At 39.6% G+C, this 17,168-nt stretch overlaps 1 protein-coding gene across 1 annotated transcript in view; it reads left to right on the forward strand.

Moving 5' to 3' along the window:
* The window catches only part of LOC126484230 (neuroguidin-A), a 69,927-nt gene that overhangs the window by 25,927 nt on the left and 26,832 nt on the right, over positions 1-17,168 (forward strand). Inside the window, exon 6 of the mRNA XM_050107645.1 lies at positions 8,515-8,692. Within this exon, the coding sequence (XP_049963602.1) occupies positions 8,515-8,692 (178 nt within the window). The remainder of the gene's footprint in view (positions 1-8,514; positions 8,693-17,168) is intronic.

Below are 17,168 nucleotides of genomic sequence, written 5' to 3' on the forward strand. Positions count from 1 at the left end.
AAGTGAAAGACGGGGGTTGTTTCGAGTCTCAAATTTCAGATAATACGGTAATCTTTTGTTGATCATGAGCACTTTAAGTCAATGGAAAGACGATAAATATATGGAAAGTTGGCAGTGATCTCGAAAAAATATGTACAAGGGGCATTCAATAAGTAATGCAACACATTTTTTCTGAAAGCAGGTTGGTTTTATTGAGAATTCCAATACACTATATTATTCTCCATTCTTTTGGCTACAAAATCCTATTTTTCAACATACTCTCCATTCAAAATAACAACATTACGCCACCTTACTGGGAGGGCCTGTATGCTCACATGGTACCACGCTACTGGTTGATGTCAGAGCCAACATCTTGCTGCATCATCCACGAACTGCTTCTCATGGAATGTATCCTTTGTCAGACCAAACAGATGGGAGACAGAAGGTTCGAGATCTGGGCTGTAGGGTGGATGAGGAAGAACAGTCCATTGAAGTTTTGTGAGTTGCTCTCATTTGCGCAGACTTGGGTGAGTCCTTGCAGTGCCATGACGAGGTAGAAGTTTGTTTGCATTTTTGTGGCGATGAACATGATGAAGTCATTTCTTCAATTTCCTGAGATCAGAAAGATTTGCATGACCTTGTTACGATGATGAAACACGCCTCGCCTGACGAATCACTGTGCTTTTGTTCGCTGCCAGGTCTACATAGACATTCTGCAAGTGTCTGTGAATATCTGCAACAGTCTGGTTTTCCACCAAAAGAAACTCAGTGATACCTCCTGCTTGGAGTGCACTTCTGTTGCAGACACCATTTTGAAGGCTGTGGTTAGTTCCACCACCTGTCTGAACTTAATGAAATTATAGCGGCTGAAGTGGGAATACTCCATAGTTCCACAACAAATTTTACATTTTTTCAACTGAAATTGGCTGAGAAAAAAAAGTGTTGCATTCCTTATTGAATGCCCCTCGTATACAGGGTGGTCCATTGATAGTGACCGGGCCAAATATCTCACGAAATAAGCATCAAACAAAAGAACTACAAAGAACGAAACTCATCTAGCTTGAAGGGAGAAACCAGATGGCACTATGGTTGGCCCGCTAGATGGTGCTGCCATAGGTTTTTTAAATAGGAACCCCCATTTTTTATTACATATTCGTGTAGTACGTAAAGAAATATTAATGTTTTAGTTGGACCACTTTTTTCGCTTTGTGATAGATGGCGGTGTAATAGTCACAAATGTATAAGTACGTGGTATCACGTAACATTCCGCCAGTGCGGACGGTATTTGCTTTGTGATACATTACCCGTGTGAAAAATGGACCGTTTACCAATTGCAGAAAAGGTTGATATCGTGTTGATATATTGCTATTGTGACCAAAATGCCCAATGGGCGTGTGCTGTGTATGTTGCTTGGTATCCTGGATGACATCATCCAAGTGTCCGGACTGTTCACCAGATAGTTACGTTATTTAAGGAAACAGGAAGTGTTCAGCCCCGTGTGTAACATCAACCACAACCTGCAACAAATGATGATGCCCAAGTAGGTGTTTTAGCTGCTGTCGCGGCTAATCCGCACATCAGTAGCAGACAAATTGTGCGAGAATCAGGAATCTCAAAAACGTCGGTGTTAAGAATGCTACATCAACATCGATTGCACCCGTACCATATTTCTATGCACCAGGAATTGTATGGCGACAACTTTGAACATCGTGTACAGTTCTGCCACTGGGCACAAGAGAAATTACAGGACGATGACAGATTTTTTGCATGCGTTCTATTTAGCGACGAAGTGTCATTCACCAACAGCAGTAACGTAAACCGGCATAATATGCACTATTGGGCGTATGTCATTCAAGATTAATTTCTGTTCAGTTCAGTAACTGTGATGCTGATGACGACTTTTGACTAATCGGCGTACTTGTCTTTCTTTGTGTCTTTGTTTTATTGTGTCCTACTCAAGACTATGAATTGTTTTTCTGTCATTGATCCATTGCTCTCAAGGTTTGTAACTGTTCATCAGTATGAAGGCTAAGTTCGATAAACCAATATCACTCAATCGAACTCTTAACACTCGTCTTACTATACCGTCGCGTTGAGAACGGTAAAGTTTAACTTTCATCAGTCGAATGACTTAGCAATACTTCAGTCTCTACCTCACGAATTATCAGACTTCCAAAACTGAAACAATCTAATAGTGTCTCCATCCAGACAACTATCACAAAAGTACTCTAGAGCGACTCAAGAGCAACCAACTAACTGAACATTTCCATGTCCGTGTTGCATTGCAGTCGCATTGAATTTCCTTTTTGATGCAGCTACAACTCTCTTCCATGGTAAATGTTATCTTTGACTGAATTATTTTCTTGGATTCAACCTTCGTTCATATGATTTTGAATTTATTCTGTAGATGTTTGATAAAGAATCTATGCTAATCCTTTCCTTTTATCTCCCCTTTTTGTATGCTATTCTCAGTATTTGAATAATATAGATGTTAATCAAAATATTATCAATGCAGATTTTATCATCAGTAGTTGCCGTCACTGTCAAGATGACTCACTCCCTTACTTTAATTGGGATTTTCTGTCCTTGGGGTGTTACAGTGTCCACCAATTGTGACTAATGAGGGGGTGAACAAGATCGTAGAAATGATTCATAATGATCTGACCACAATGTTTCCAGAATCTCCAGATTCTTTTCTGTGAAGTTGTTAAACTGGAACACTTGGTGAGTGATTCCTGGACTCTGTTGCAACTGGTGCTGAAACATACGTGGCTTACTACACTCAAGAAATGAAAATAAATAAATAAATAAATAAAAGCAAACAAATTCAAAACCGTTTCTTTGGTGTGAAAAATTGTGACCTTCGTATTTCGGACTGTAAAGGGCTTCTCCTTACTGAATTTTTGCTCCAGGGGTAAACAATTAAAGCTGTATGGTTCTATGAAACCATAAAAAAACTACAGAGTGTGATCCAGAACAAAATAGTGAAATGTTAACAGAGGGACAGTGAATGCACATTGGTGCGTGACTTTGCACTTCCCCATGCAATCAACACCACAAATCAGCTTTTGTATTGTGAAACTTAAGTTTATCCCAGTGTATAAAATGTTCAAATAACTTAGGGGCATGTAACCAGGTGTCATTTTGGACAACCCCCCATATTTCAACAGATGAACACCCTGTAATTTTCTAGGCACAAGTACAGTGACAGCACTGTACAAGGAAATTTAAAACCTTGGTTTGCAGAACATATGTCGAAATGTAAAACTCTCTCTCCCCCCCCCCCCTCCCCTCCCCTGCCCCTCCCCTCCCATCACTCCCTCCCCCCTCCCTTGCCCCTCCCCTCCCATCACTCCCTCCCCCTCACGCACGCATCGTTTGCACTAGTGCTACCACACAATCAGATGACTCAGACGTTATCGGTAGTGGATATTGATAACCAACGGGTGAGGTAGCATTAGCTCAATTTCTCTGATGTTTGAGGTGAAAAAGAGCGTAATTCCACACAGAATTTAGCAGAAAGCTTCATCTCTATTTATAAGGTCATTTACTAACTTAATCTCAGCTGCTTCCTTGATAACACTGTCCCAGTAGCTGGAAGTGAATGCCAGAATCTACACGTTGTTATATTACATAAAATGATTAGTGCCAGGGTGATGTTCTGCAATAACAGATTTGCTTGGCTGTTGTAAACTTGTTCGACACTTGTGCTCAACACACCAGTCCTCCAGGGTCTGATGGTCTGATCGGTGTATGATATGCCACAACTGCAAGGAATATGATAGACATCTGCCTTAGGCAGCCCAAGATCATCCATTTTTGATCCTAAAGGTGCCCTAATCTTAGATGGTGTTTGAAAACACATTTCATGTCATGTTTCTGCAGTATTGACCAGTCATGTTGAAAATGTTTCCTGCGTAAGAAGAAAAGGCCGTAGATGTTGGTGCCACCTCAGTATCATCATTACTCTACCTGATTCACAGTTGATCGACAGCCCACACATGTGTGATCTTTCACTATAACCATTCTGACAAAAGGTGACTTTGTCTTGGGCTAACTCAGCTGACAAACTTTCAGGGTCTAAGATAATATGGACCCTATGGACCAAGGTATGAAGTCAGACAATAACAGCTATCAGCCTGTAGACACACATTAGTGTGAGGCGGCTTCCTGTAAATGACATTTCCCTATGTACCATCAACCACAGGTTTCAAAGCCACCAACTCCAAGGCATATTCCTAGAAGTCTTCCATAAACAAATTGGCTATAACAGGTGACAATGGGCCTCCTGTCGCAACTCAGTCTGTCTAAAAATGGTACTAACCACTGAACAAAAAGTAAATGGAAGATAACATGTGTCAAAACACGTTTGTTAATTCGACGCCAAACTTAAACCACAATTAACAGTAATGAGTCAGAGTAACACGAGTGAAGAGAGAGACCACACCAAAGTTTACTTAACTATCAGATTCATTCATATGTATTAACTTTAATCGATATAAGAAATCCACCGAATTCTTAATGTGTTGCTCACATTGACATGCTAGTGGCCAAGGTGTTTTGCTACATGTGGGCCTGGAAGCCCACATAACCTTGGAGGAACAGCACAATAAGAATTAAGATTGTAGATAGTCTCTTGCGCTAAGGAACTTTACTGCAGGAGGTTTTAGTTTTTCTGTCAACACTTTTTGCGTGATCAGCACTGATCCTGCCATATCCTAATTCAGGCAATAAACACTGTATCTTTTGAATGTAGTCCTGCTTGTCGAAAACAGCTGTAGCATTGCCCTTGACTGCAGATAAAAAACAATGTCAGATCAACTCTTAAGTTAACATAAAACAGCCCTCTCAGCTGTTATCGTATTACTCTTTGATGAACATGCCCCAGTTACATGACATGCTAATGTAGCCAGCATGTTAAGATATTTTAAAATATCCTGTTAGGCAACTTACAAAATCAACATGTAAACACCAGGCACTGATATAAAATTTAAGCCTTCCCTAGCCCAGATAAAACTGAGTCGTGCAAAATTCCTCTGTGAGATTGACTCAGAACATCGAAATGTAGTATTATACCCCAAGCTGTGGAAACATTCAAGCATCAGCAAATGACAGCAGTTACAGAGTGAAATTCTCAATCAGATTCCAACCAAAAAGCACTCACCAGCCAGTCCCAAGAAATTGCTGAAATTTTCAAAACGATCAGTGAGTATAATGGATCCTTCCAGAGCTAAAACAGCATGTTGCTCGATGTAGTTTGTGGCAGGAGAATTAAAATGGCTCACAACAATGGCATATGTTGGGACACCATTATAGTCTTGACACCATAACAAAAATGACAATGAATATTTTAATCACTCTCTACTTACACGAATTTCCTCCGACCTCCACAAGCAATAATACAGGTCCTCTACATAGAGATGAACAGTGTGAAACTTAAGTCTCTTGGCATGTGAAATGTTCAAATAACGGGAATGCAGACGGGTGACATCTTTGATGATCGCCAATGTTTCAAAGGGAGTACACCCTGTCATTTTCAAAGCACACATTATTTCATCTTCATTTATTGATGCCTTCAAAAATTTTAACATTGGTCATAGTCTGACTGGGAATTTTGTTCTATAGCTGCCATCGTTTGAAGAAGTTTGAATGTTTCCATGGCTTGGAGTGTAATACTCGAAGTGAGCCCACAAAGAGTGTTGACAGAAAGACTAACAGCCTCCTGCAGGAAAGTTCCTTGCTGCATGAGAGTATCAAGAGTCTCAATTCATTTTTGCTATTCCCCCTAGGTTATGTGACAAGGGGTTCCTTGTAGGCTGATTGTTAGTAATGTTGGTTCTCTGACATATTGTGCAGAAACACTCTTTGTTCACAAATCGGCAGTTTAAGGATCACGTTAAGAACTCGGTGGATTTCTTATGTTAATTAGACAAAATGCATCTGACTCCAATATTCTAGTAAATTTTGATGTGGTCTCTCTCTTTACTTGTGATACTCTAATTCATTACGGTTAATAGAGGTTAAGTTTGGTATTGAATCAACAAACTTATTTCAATGTGTGTTGACATCCTCTTACTTTTTATTCAGTATGAAGTACTATGAAAATACAAAAATCAAACGATGGAAAATCCAGAATGGAATCTAACAATATTATGAAAAGGAAAGTGGCTACTCACCATATAGCAGACATGCTAAATTGCAGATAGGAACATCAAGAAGACAGACACACACACACACACAAATGCAACTCTCACACACAACTACTGTTTTTAGTGTGGTTTCAGTTGCCTGAGACTGCAGTCGTGTGAGTTGCATTTTTGTGTGTGTGTGTGTGTGTGTGTGTGTGTGTGTGGGCGCGCGAGCCCGAGCATGTGTGTTCTATTTTTGACAAAGGCCTTACTGGACGAAAGCCTTATTTGTGACAGTCTTCTTATTGTGCCTATCTGCAACTCAGCATCTCTATGGAATTGCGATGAGGTGCCTATTGATACTCATTATTGCCAGTTTGTTTATGGAACATTTCAAGGAATGTGTCCTGAAGTTGGCACCATTGAAACCTGTGTATTTTTCAGATATGTGGATGATTCTTCTGTTGTTTGGCCTCATGGTAATGGGAATTTAAAAGGTTTTTTTAGAACATCTGAATTCAATCCATCCACATATTTGCTTCATGATGGAGGTGGAAAAGGATAGCTGCATTCCCTTTCAGGATGTGCTGCTGAGGAGGAAAGTTAATGGTGCATCGGTACATCTCATTTATAGATAGCGGACTGAAACTGATTTTTATTGCAGGCTAATAGCTGTCACCATAGGCTCAGTGTGAAGGACTAATTTGACCTTGATTCATCAGGCTTACAACATCTCAAGCCCCTGAAAGTGTGTGAGCTGAGTTAGCCCAACTCAAAATCACATTTCATCAGAATGGTTATAGTGAAAGACAGAGCGACAAGCGTTGAGCTATCAATCGACAATGTATCGGGTGAGTAAAGATAGCACCGAGGTGGCACCAAAGTCTACAGCACTTTTGCCTTATGCAGGAACCCTTTCCTATAGGATTGCTCGTATTCTACATAAATATGAAGTGAAATGTCTTTTTCAACTACTATCTAAGATTTGGGCCCCTTTGGAATCTTTAAGGGATGATCTTGGTTTGTATAAGGCAGGTGTCTTTTGATTACTTGCAGTTGCGAGCATGTCATACATTGATCAGATTGTCAGGATCCTGGACCACTGGTGTGTTGAGCATAGATGTCACATATGCTTGAAACAGCCAAACAAATTTCCTATTGCAGGAACATTGCCTTGGCAACAGTCATCCTATGGAAAATAACAATGTTTAGGTTCTGGCATGCATTTCCAGCTATTGGGATAGAGTTATTAAGGAAGCAGTTTGTGTGTGTGTGTGTGTGTGTGTGTGTGTGTGTGTGTGTTTTATCTTCTGGTATATGCTCTGCATACTGAGGTTTTAAATTTTTTTCCCCAGCACTTTATCGTTGCATTTGTGCTTGAAAATGACAGGGTGTGAACCTCTCAAAATACTGGTGGTTGTTGAGGACATTGTCTGGCCGCATTCTTGTGAGTTATTTGGAAACCTTTGGATTTATTCAGTTGGTACATTATTAACCATCCCACTCACAGCCCCAATCTGACATCTTCAGATTTTCATCTTTTCACCACTCTGAAGTTGTTCAATAAATTGACAGCACTAGTGGATTAATCCTAGTTAACAACCTGAATATCAACAATAGTCAAAACATGTAGAGGGCCAACACTCCTATGTTCATAAAATTATATAGATGGTAAGAACCAGTTGGCATATCTTTTGACAGAGTCGCTTGAGTTTTGTTTAATATGCTACATGTAGGAAGTCAGACAGTAATTTTTTGTGTTTTTATTTGATTGCTTTTTCCTTTTAGATGAAGTGTTGTAATAAAAGGAAAAATATTTGAGAGCTCACTGTAAATTGCTATTGCATGGTCTTTTGAAATATTCTTGATTTTTTGTAAGTACTCTTTGTAATTGGTTTTGTTATCAAATAGTTTTTATCCTGTGAATAAATCATTTGTAAATGAAACTGTGTTGTTTGAACTTAATACTTTTGCAATATTTCATGTGGAATTGCATGCCATCATTGCAGTCTTAATTACATACTGCTGGTACGAAACTACACAACATCAAAGAATTCAACCTCCCCCCCTACAGTATATGTTTATTTTTGTGGCAACCAATCGTACAGTGTAATTGAAAAATAATTTGTGTGTTTCCTTATCCATTTGTTTCAAAACACCCTCATTACATGTTGTACGAATGCCACACATAAGAAATGTCTTCATGGTAAAACCTGGATAAGCGAATACATCCAACATCAATTTTTACAAGTTCTCTGCTCATCCATAGTATAAGTATGTGCTATTTTTGGTTCAGTTATAATGAAATCAATCTTAATAATATAATTGTAAAAGTATGTGTCACCTCAGTGTGATAACAAAATGTTTATTTTGGAATTTCTGAAATATATTGACACTTACAATTCAGATGGTGATGAGAGCAAGGCTGAAAAGCAGCAGAGAGTATTGGAACGGGCCAGGAAGCATGCACTACATAGCTCTGTGATGCAAGAGCTACGAGAAGAATATCTTGATACTCCTGCAGAAGTTTCACATGTCAGTTCAATGCAAGCTGTCCTCACTCGTCACAGGAAGGAGAAGGAAGAGTGAGTATTGCTTTGTAGGGGTTAATAAAATAACAAAAACAGTTTCATGCTTCGGGTTGCTTTTTTAAAGATAACACTTGCTTAAAAAAGAAAAGAAAATGGACAGTGATAATGGTCAAAGTAATTTTTATGACATGGGCAAACCATACTTTTCTCCATCTGTTACACTTGATTTTTGTTGAGAATTTAAGGAGTAAAGTTAATAGCTAAGTAAATAGTAGAGAAGCTGAGTTGTCGATAGGCAAGTGAGAGTACTCTCTCTCTCTCTCTCTCTCTCTCTCTCTCTCTCTCTCACACACACACACACACACACACACACACACACACACACACACACACACACACCCACTAGCCCTGAGGAGGATTTGTCCAAAAGGTAACAAGTTCTATATCTTGTTTATGCGCCTATCGAGGACTCAGTACCTCAACTATTTAGTAAGTGGTTACCTTTACTCCTTAAATTATTTATTAGGGCTTTTTTTTCCCCATATTTGACTCCAAAGATTAGTCTCTTAAGATTTGCTATATTTCTTCTTAATCATACCATTTAAAATTTGTTATGTGGACATGGCTTCCCCCTTGCATTTTAGCTACAATGTTATTACACATTGTAAGAAATCATGACAGTTAGTGCTATTTTTGTTTAATAACTTGGAAACAGTCATACAAAGTGTTTTCCTGTAGTTGATCCTGAAAATGTGCTCCTTCTTCTACACTTCAAGACTTACAAAGAACTTTGTTGGGTCTGTGTGTAAAGACTATACGTTTCTCGTATTTACAAAAATGTTTGTATAGTTGAAGACATGAATAAGGAAAACAGATAATTAATAATTAACATAAGGACATTCCAAAAGTAATGTCAGATCTGCATAAAGCCATTGAAGAAATGAAGAAAGGAAAGGCAACTGTGGATGGTGTTGAAGAGGGATGATTAAAGCTGGAGAAAAAGTTAAGTGAAAGAAACTAGAAAAATTATTTACAGAATATTATCAGAAGAAGGTAATTCCCCAGAACTTGAAAAATGATATAATTGATCCCTTCAGAAGAAAAGAGACAAGTAAGATGTATTGTAGATCCATTGCTGTCCTCCCCATAAGGTAAAACGTATTCACCGAAACTATCAAAATCTGCATAGAATTTCATTTGATTTGAATCAGGCAAAGGAAAATGAGAATAAATTTTCACTTTCCTTCAAATTTGTAGATTTGTTTTGACACAGTTTCAACAAAATCTATACTGATGGGCTTTTGGAAACAAAGCATTGATGATCCAGCCTATACTGGTATACTGTAGAATACATACGTAGTGTATTCACAAAGTTTCAAGTCTGGTCTCGGAATAAAACATATACTAAATATTTGTGTACAGTGAACTAAAAGTCTTCAAAATATAACCCTTGGGCATCAACATACCACTGCAGCAATTTTTCCATTGTTCGTAAGCTCCCAGGAACTCTTCGCACAGAATGCTGTCAAGGGTCCTTGTTGAAGCTGCCTGGACTGCTGGAATCATATCGAATCCCTTCCGTTTCAGGTCTCTCTTGATTCAGGGGAACAAAAAGAAGCCACTGGGAGCTAGTTCAGGGTTGCAGGTTGGCTGCAGCAGTGCTGCCATGTTGAACTTGGGCAAAACTTCACCAGCATCAGGTGGTGTGAGAGAGGGCGTATTGTCATCGTGAAGAACTAAATCGTCTTTGATCTGTGGGCAGACACATTGGATCGATCCTTCCAACGGCGGTGCACTGCAGTGTAAAACTGACCTGTGACAGTCTGCCAGACAGGAACACACTTTCCCCAAATTTCCATCAGTTCAGCTTGTTGAAGGTATCCCAGTGCGGTCATCATCTTGAAAATCCTCACTGCCATCTTGCGATCTTTGAGCTTATTGTATCACATAAAAATCATTGGACGCAACATGTCTTTTTCTTTGTAGACCTTTCGCATTATACCAGAAGTATCTCTAGTGGTTTTGTTCAGTTATGCACAGAATTTTATCGAATAACACTGCTTCAAATGACACATTTTCCATTATTGGAGTTTTGAGGGGGGTCTCTGACACACACACACTTGCCATTAGCGATCTACTCACACTGACGACTCAGACACAACTGCTGCTGGTATGGTCAGTTAGCTGACATACCCTAGTACTCCATCGTGTTGGTGGAACCAGTCTCTGCACCCCACTTTCCGTATGCACTGTACATGTCAGTGATACAGTTTTCATTAAACTTCTTCAAGATAATGAGAAATTCAAAACTAAATGAGGAATCAAATAGGGATTCCATATCCCTAAAACTCATCTTGGCAACCTTAATGGATTGATTTGAAGTACAAAAACATTAATGGAACATATCTGAACCTTACCCACCTTGCGGATGATATTGTACTGTCCGCATCTTGTGCAGATGAATTTCAGCATTGAAAGGAAGAACTTAATAGAACAAGCTTGAAAGTAAACCCGAAAAATCTTGTAGATTAAGACTACACTCAGGTGACAAAAGCCGTGGGATACCTCCTAATATGATGTCAGACCTCCTTTTGCCCAACGTAGCGCAGTAGCTCGATGTGGCATAGACTCAACAAGTCCCCTTTAGAAATATGGAGCTGTCCATAATTGCAAAAATATTGCCAGTGCAATATTTTATGCACAAACTGACCTCAAAATGTTGTCCCATAAATGTTTTATGAGATTCATATTGGGCAGTCTGTGTGGCCAGATAATTTGCTCGAATTGCCCAGAATGTTCTTCAAACCAGTCACAAACAATTGTAGCATGGCGACATGGCGCATTGTCAGCCAAAACATTCCATCATTCTCTGGGAACATAAAGTCCGTGAATGGCTGCAAATGGTTTCCAAGCGCACTAACTTTACCAGAGGACCCAGTCCATTCCGTATAAACACAGCTCATGCCATTATGGAGACATCACCAGCTTGCAAAGTGCCTTATCGACAACTTGCATCCATGGCTTCGTGGCGTCTGCACCACACACAAACCCTATTATCAGCTCTTACCAACTGAAATTGGGATTCATCTTACCAGGCCATGGCTTTCTAGACTGGGGTGCAACTGACATAGTGAGGAGCTGAGGAGAGGCATTGCAGCCGATGTGCTGTTAGCAAAGGTACTTGCGTCAGTCTTCTGCTGTTGTAGTCCATTGACACCAAATTTCGCTGCACTGTGCTAACTGATATGTTTGTTGTACAGCCCGCATTGATGTCTGTGGTTATTTCATTCAGTGTTGCTTATCTGTTAGCGCTAACAACTTTACGCAAATGCTGTTGTTCTTGGTTAAGTGCAGGCCATCAGCCACAGCATTGTCCATGGTGAGAGGTAATGCCTGAAATTTGTTACTCTCAGTACACTCTTGACACTATGGATCTCAAATTCCATAAAGATATCTGAAATGGAATGTCCCATGTGTTTAGCTCCAACTACCATCCCACATTCAGTGTGAGTTAATTCCTGTTATGCGGCCTTAATCACTTTCGACACTGCTGTACCTGAGTACAAATGACAGCTCCACCAATGCACTATTCTTTTATACTTGTTGTATACAATACCAATGTCATCCGTATATATAGATATAAGTATCCCATGACTTTTGTCACCTTAGTATATAATAATAACCAGCTTAACAAAAAAAAAAAAAAATTATGTGCATTAACAGTGAAGCCATAGGCACAGTTGATGGGTTCTTGTATGTAAGGCAGTTGAACACAGCGATTGAATGGACAGCAAAAGAACTTACGAGAAAAATGGCTTAGATTGCTTGTGTGAAATTAAATAGGTTTTTCAGAAGTGAAATTCCAATGGCTCCGAAAACGAAATCTTACAATCGTGTGTATTGTCAATAATGACTTAAGACAGAAATTCATTAACTTTAAATGTAAAGAACATTCAAAAACTGAGGGTTGCCCACTGAGCACGCCTATTTGGAATTATTAGGACAGACAGAAAAACAAACATGTAGACTGGAATGGAAGACATAATTATGACCATAATCAAACAATGGAAAATCCAACTTGGAATAATGACAATATTATGAAAAGGATAGAGTCACAAGGCCATACTGTGAGCAACTGTGCATGATGGGAGAAGCAACTTGGTTGGTGGGAGTAAGGAGGAGGGGGAGGGACAGCAGGGACCTTAGCCACGAGGTAATGGGTGGAGTAGGGATGGACGAGGTTACTGTAAAGGTTCGGTGGTTGGCAGACTACCACTGTGGGAAGAAAAGTGAGTAGGATATTCCTCATTTCAGGGCACACTGACAGGTAGATGAACCCTGGTGAAGAATGTGATTCAGTTGCTCCAGTCCTGGATGGTACTGAGACACAAGAGGAAATGTCTGTTGTTGCTGGACATTGGAACTTTGGGAGGTGGTGGATGCCTTGGAAAGGGACAGATAAACCCAAGGGTGTCACAAATGCCTTCATAGACTGCAGTTACACTCCCAAGCTTGTACAGAAATAGATCTCCCAAGCCTTTTCCCCCCTCCCGTCTAACCTACCAACTACACCAACTGCCCTACCCTGTCCCCACCACATTCCTGTATGCTCCTAGCATCTATTTTGCACAGTTCACCACTAGTTTCGGTCAATGACAATTATCAAGCCTAGGTGGCATGTGGTTTTGTGCCTTGACAAAAATTATCATTCACAGTTATCATTGTAAGAAATTTTTTACGTACTATGGTGGGCTTAAAAGAGCAAATTACAGTATAACCTAGCTTTTATGTTCCCGGAATTAACATTTTCTCGCTGTTAACAGTAGTGTTTACGTGTATTACGCGATTAAGTTTCTTGACACCAGGGCACCCTACTCAGCGGATTTGAACCGGTAAAGGTGTTAAAGTTTGAACAAGTTGTGTCGTATCTCCCGCCACTGCCAAGCTCTATTTAGCGTGGTAGCTGATGGGAGTAACTAGGTTCATCTGAATGAAGGTATCATGGCCAATCACAACCATTTCCAAACTGCCTCTACTGCGCAAATCCAGTTTTGTGATTGTTGTGATTGTCGTGACACCTATGTCGAACCATATTTAGCATGTGTCGGTGTATGACCACTTGGAGCACTAGTTGACACAGTCATTCACTTTGAGTTGCTCAAAGCTTTTAGTGTAGACACAGCACTGGTTAACATATTTTATTCATGCTGAGCAAAACGTGTTTCGAGAATTTATTCTCATTGTCAAGTGCTATATTTACGTACATATTTTTTGTGATGTTACACAAACAAACAATGTGAGTGATAGTTTGCATGTGAGTGTGGTTTTCTGCGTAACTGATGAGGCACAGTAACTGATAACCTCAAAAAGATGACGACAGTGCAAGAGACACAGAATCACACATATTCAAACCCCACACAAAAGACTATGTACATATTTGCACTTGACAATGAGAAAAAATTCTCGAAACGCGTAATGTTAAGCATAAAAAAATACCTAACTAGTGCTGTATTTCATTATTTAAATAATGAATGACAGCTGCAGGCTTTCAAAAACGTTGATTATGGCATATGAAATTGAGTCAAACATTCCTACTTCCCAGACAGTTATCAGTTCCAGTTACATTGACGGTTTTTGTTACACTACTGGCCATTAAAATTGCTACACCAAGAAGAGAAATGCAGATGATAAACGGGTATTCATTGGACAAATATATTATACTAGAGCTGACATGTGATTACATTTTCACGCAATTTGGGTGCATAGATCCTGAGAAATCAGTACACAGAACAACCACCTCTGGCCTTGATACGCCTGGGCATTGAGTCAAACAGAGCTTCAATGGCATGTACAGGTACAGCTGCCCATGCTGCTTCAACACGACACCGCAGTTCATCAGGAGCAGTGACTGGCGTATTGTGAAGAGCCAGTTGCTCATTTTCAGTTGGTGAGAGATCTGGAGAATGTGCTGGCCAGGGCAGCAGTTGAACATTTTCTGTACCCAGAAAGGCCCGTACAGGACCTGCAACATGCAGTCGTGCGTTATCCTGCTGAAATGTAGGGTTCCGCAGGAATCGAATGAAGGGTAGAGTCACGGGTCGTAACACGTCTGAAATGTAACGTCCAGGGTTCAAAGTGCCGTCAAAGTGACCGAGAAGTGTAACAAATGGCAGCCCATACGATCACGCCGGGTGATACGACAGTATGGTGATGACGAATACATGCTTCCAATGTGCGTTCACCACGATGTCGCCAAACACGGATGCGACCATCATGCGTTCCGTATTACCCTCCTGAACCCACCGATTCCATATTCTGCTAACAGTCATTGGATCTCGAGAACGTGAGCAGCAATGTCACGATACGATAAACCACAATATCAATAGGCTACAATCCAACCTTTATCAAAGTCAGAAACGGATGGTACGCGTTTCTCCTCCTTACACGAGGCACCACAATAATGTTTCACCAGGCAACGCTGTTTGTGTATGAGAAATCAGTTGGAAACTTTCCTCGTGTCAGCACGTTGTAGGTGTCACCACCGACACCAACCTTGTATGAATGCTCTGAGAAGCTAATCATTTGCATATTACGGCATCTTCTTTTTATCGGTTAAATTTCGCGTCTCTAGCACGTCATCTTCGTGGTGTAGCAATTTTAATGGCCAGTTGTGTGGATAATAAACAAGTCCCTGACATGTCTTTTGATGTCTGTTATGTATACATATCGTACATAAAGTACCAGGGGTATCCTTTACGTAACTTTTACAGCTTAAAACATTATTTCCCACATTTTACATTTTTCCGTGTTTTACACCATTTTTTGAAGTCCTTTGAAAAGTGTAAAAGTGGGGTTTCACTGTATTTTCGCTCAAATTAGGGTATAACTTTCCGGCCATTTATGCCAACTAAGCATGATAATGGTCATTGACCAAAACTAGTAGCAAATTGTGAAAAATAAATGATAGCTGAAGGTTTCACCAAGAATTTTAACAGTTATTTGCCAGTTGAATATCCCCACCTGCAAACATACTTAAATGCCTGTGTGCTTCCACAGGCAGCACTTTACTCTCCCCCACTCCTAACTGCTATCCCTTTCCATCCCCACCCCAGCCGCCTCCTCACTCCCCACCCCACACCCCCAAAATCAGATTGCTTCTCCCAAGCACAGTTGCTTGCAGTCCAGCCTCTGCAGCCAGAGACTGTGTGTGTGTGTGTGTGTGTGTGTGTGTGTGTGTATTGTATTGTATTGTATTTTGTTGTGTTGTGTTGTGTTGTGTTTGCTTTAGAAGAAGGTCTTTTGGCCAAAAGCTTATTTGTTTAGCAGTCTTTTTGTTGTGCCTGTCTGCTACTCAGCATCTCCACTACATACTGAGCACGAATCTATCCTTTTCATAATAGATAAACTGCTGCAAGAAACTCCAGTTTGCAGTGAATTTGTGTTGGTGCATGTTATTTCTTGTTTTGCTTCATATGAAATACTGAATTATTCATTAAACTTGGAGAGAGATTGCTATCTGTCACCAGTCTTGAAAAAATGAATTGTATGTAAACTGCTCTGTCCCAAACGCATGCGCCAGCAAAAATGCCAGAAAGAAATAGTCATAAACCCTTTGCGGTATCAAAACAAGATTTTGGCAAATGATTGTATACAAACAGCAAAGTATTTTGCCATATGATCAATAAGTGAAACAATCATTTGCAGCACAATATTCAAACATCTACAGATTTTTTCAATGAAATAATGCAATTTTGAAGGACTATCGATAGCTGTGAAATGAGAATTGCTGTGTGTTTTGTAACAATAAAAGTGAAGAATTTACATGTTTATTTTTTTTACGAGTATGGTCTTTCTCATAAACTATTGACCTGAATTTCCCTCAGTCAATAGTTTAATAAAACACTATTTCAGGAGTCTGTGACAATTTCAACTGCATTAGACTGTTAGTGAGATGAGTATTTGTAAATCCTGCTGCGTTTTGACAAACTAAGCACAGTATCACATAGCAACAAGAGAAGTTACTTATTATTCAAAATTCATCATAGTCCTCCTTGAATCCATCTCTCCCCTCAATATCTTCTTGATATGGCTTCTTTTTTCTGTGTTTGTAGCTCACTTGAGCGTATTCTGTCGGATTTAAATGAGCATGACAGAGAGGAAGCCTGATCGAACTACACTACTCTCGCTAATCCGGCCATTCCTGTCACAGATGGGTGTTGGATTATTGAGTGTCTGAAATTTATTCCATTCATTTATTTTGTTTTTTATTTATTTTGAAAACATAGGGGATATAGTGTACTGCACTTTATTAAACCGAAGGATACAATTGTAAAACATAGAGGATATACTTTATTAAATGCAAAAATACATTAACTTTTAAAGAAAATTTAGTTCTTGTGTGTACAATATACTGTACATAATTATACAGTCATATCATTCACTATGAAACTTATCCCTAATTTTTAACTGTCGCAATGATGATACACGATGGTGGCATGCTTTATCATGCAACCGCTTTGCAAGCATTACA

The sequence above is a fragment of the Schistocerca serialis genome, chromosome 6 (genome assembly GCF_023864345.2).
Source record: "Schistocerca serialis cubense isolate TAMUIC-IGC-003099 chromosome 6, iqSchSeri2.2, whole genome shotgun sequence".
Lineage (NCBI taxonomy): Eukaryota > Metazoa > Arthropoda > Insecta > Orthoptera > Acrididae > Schistocerca > Schistocerca serialis.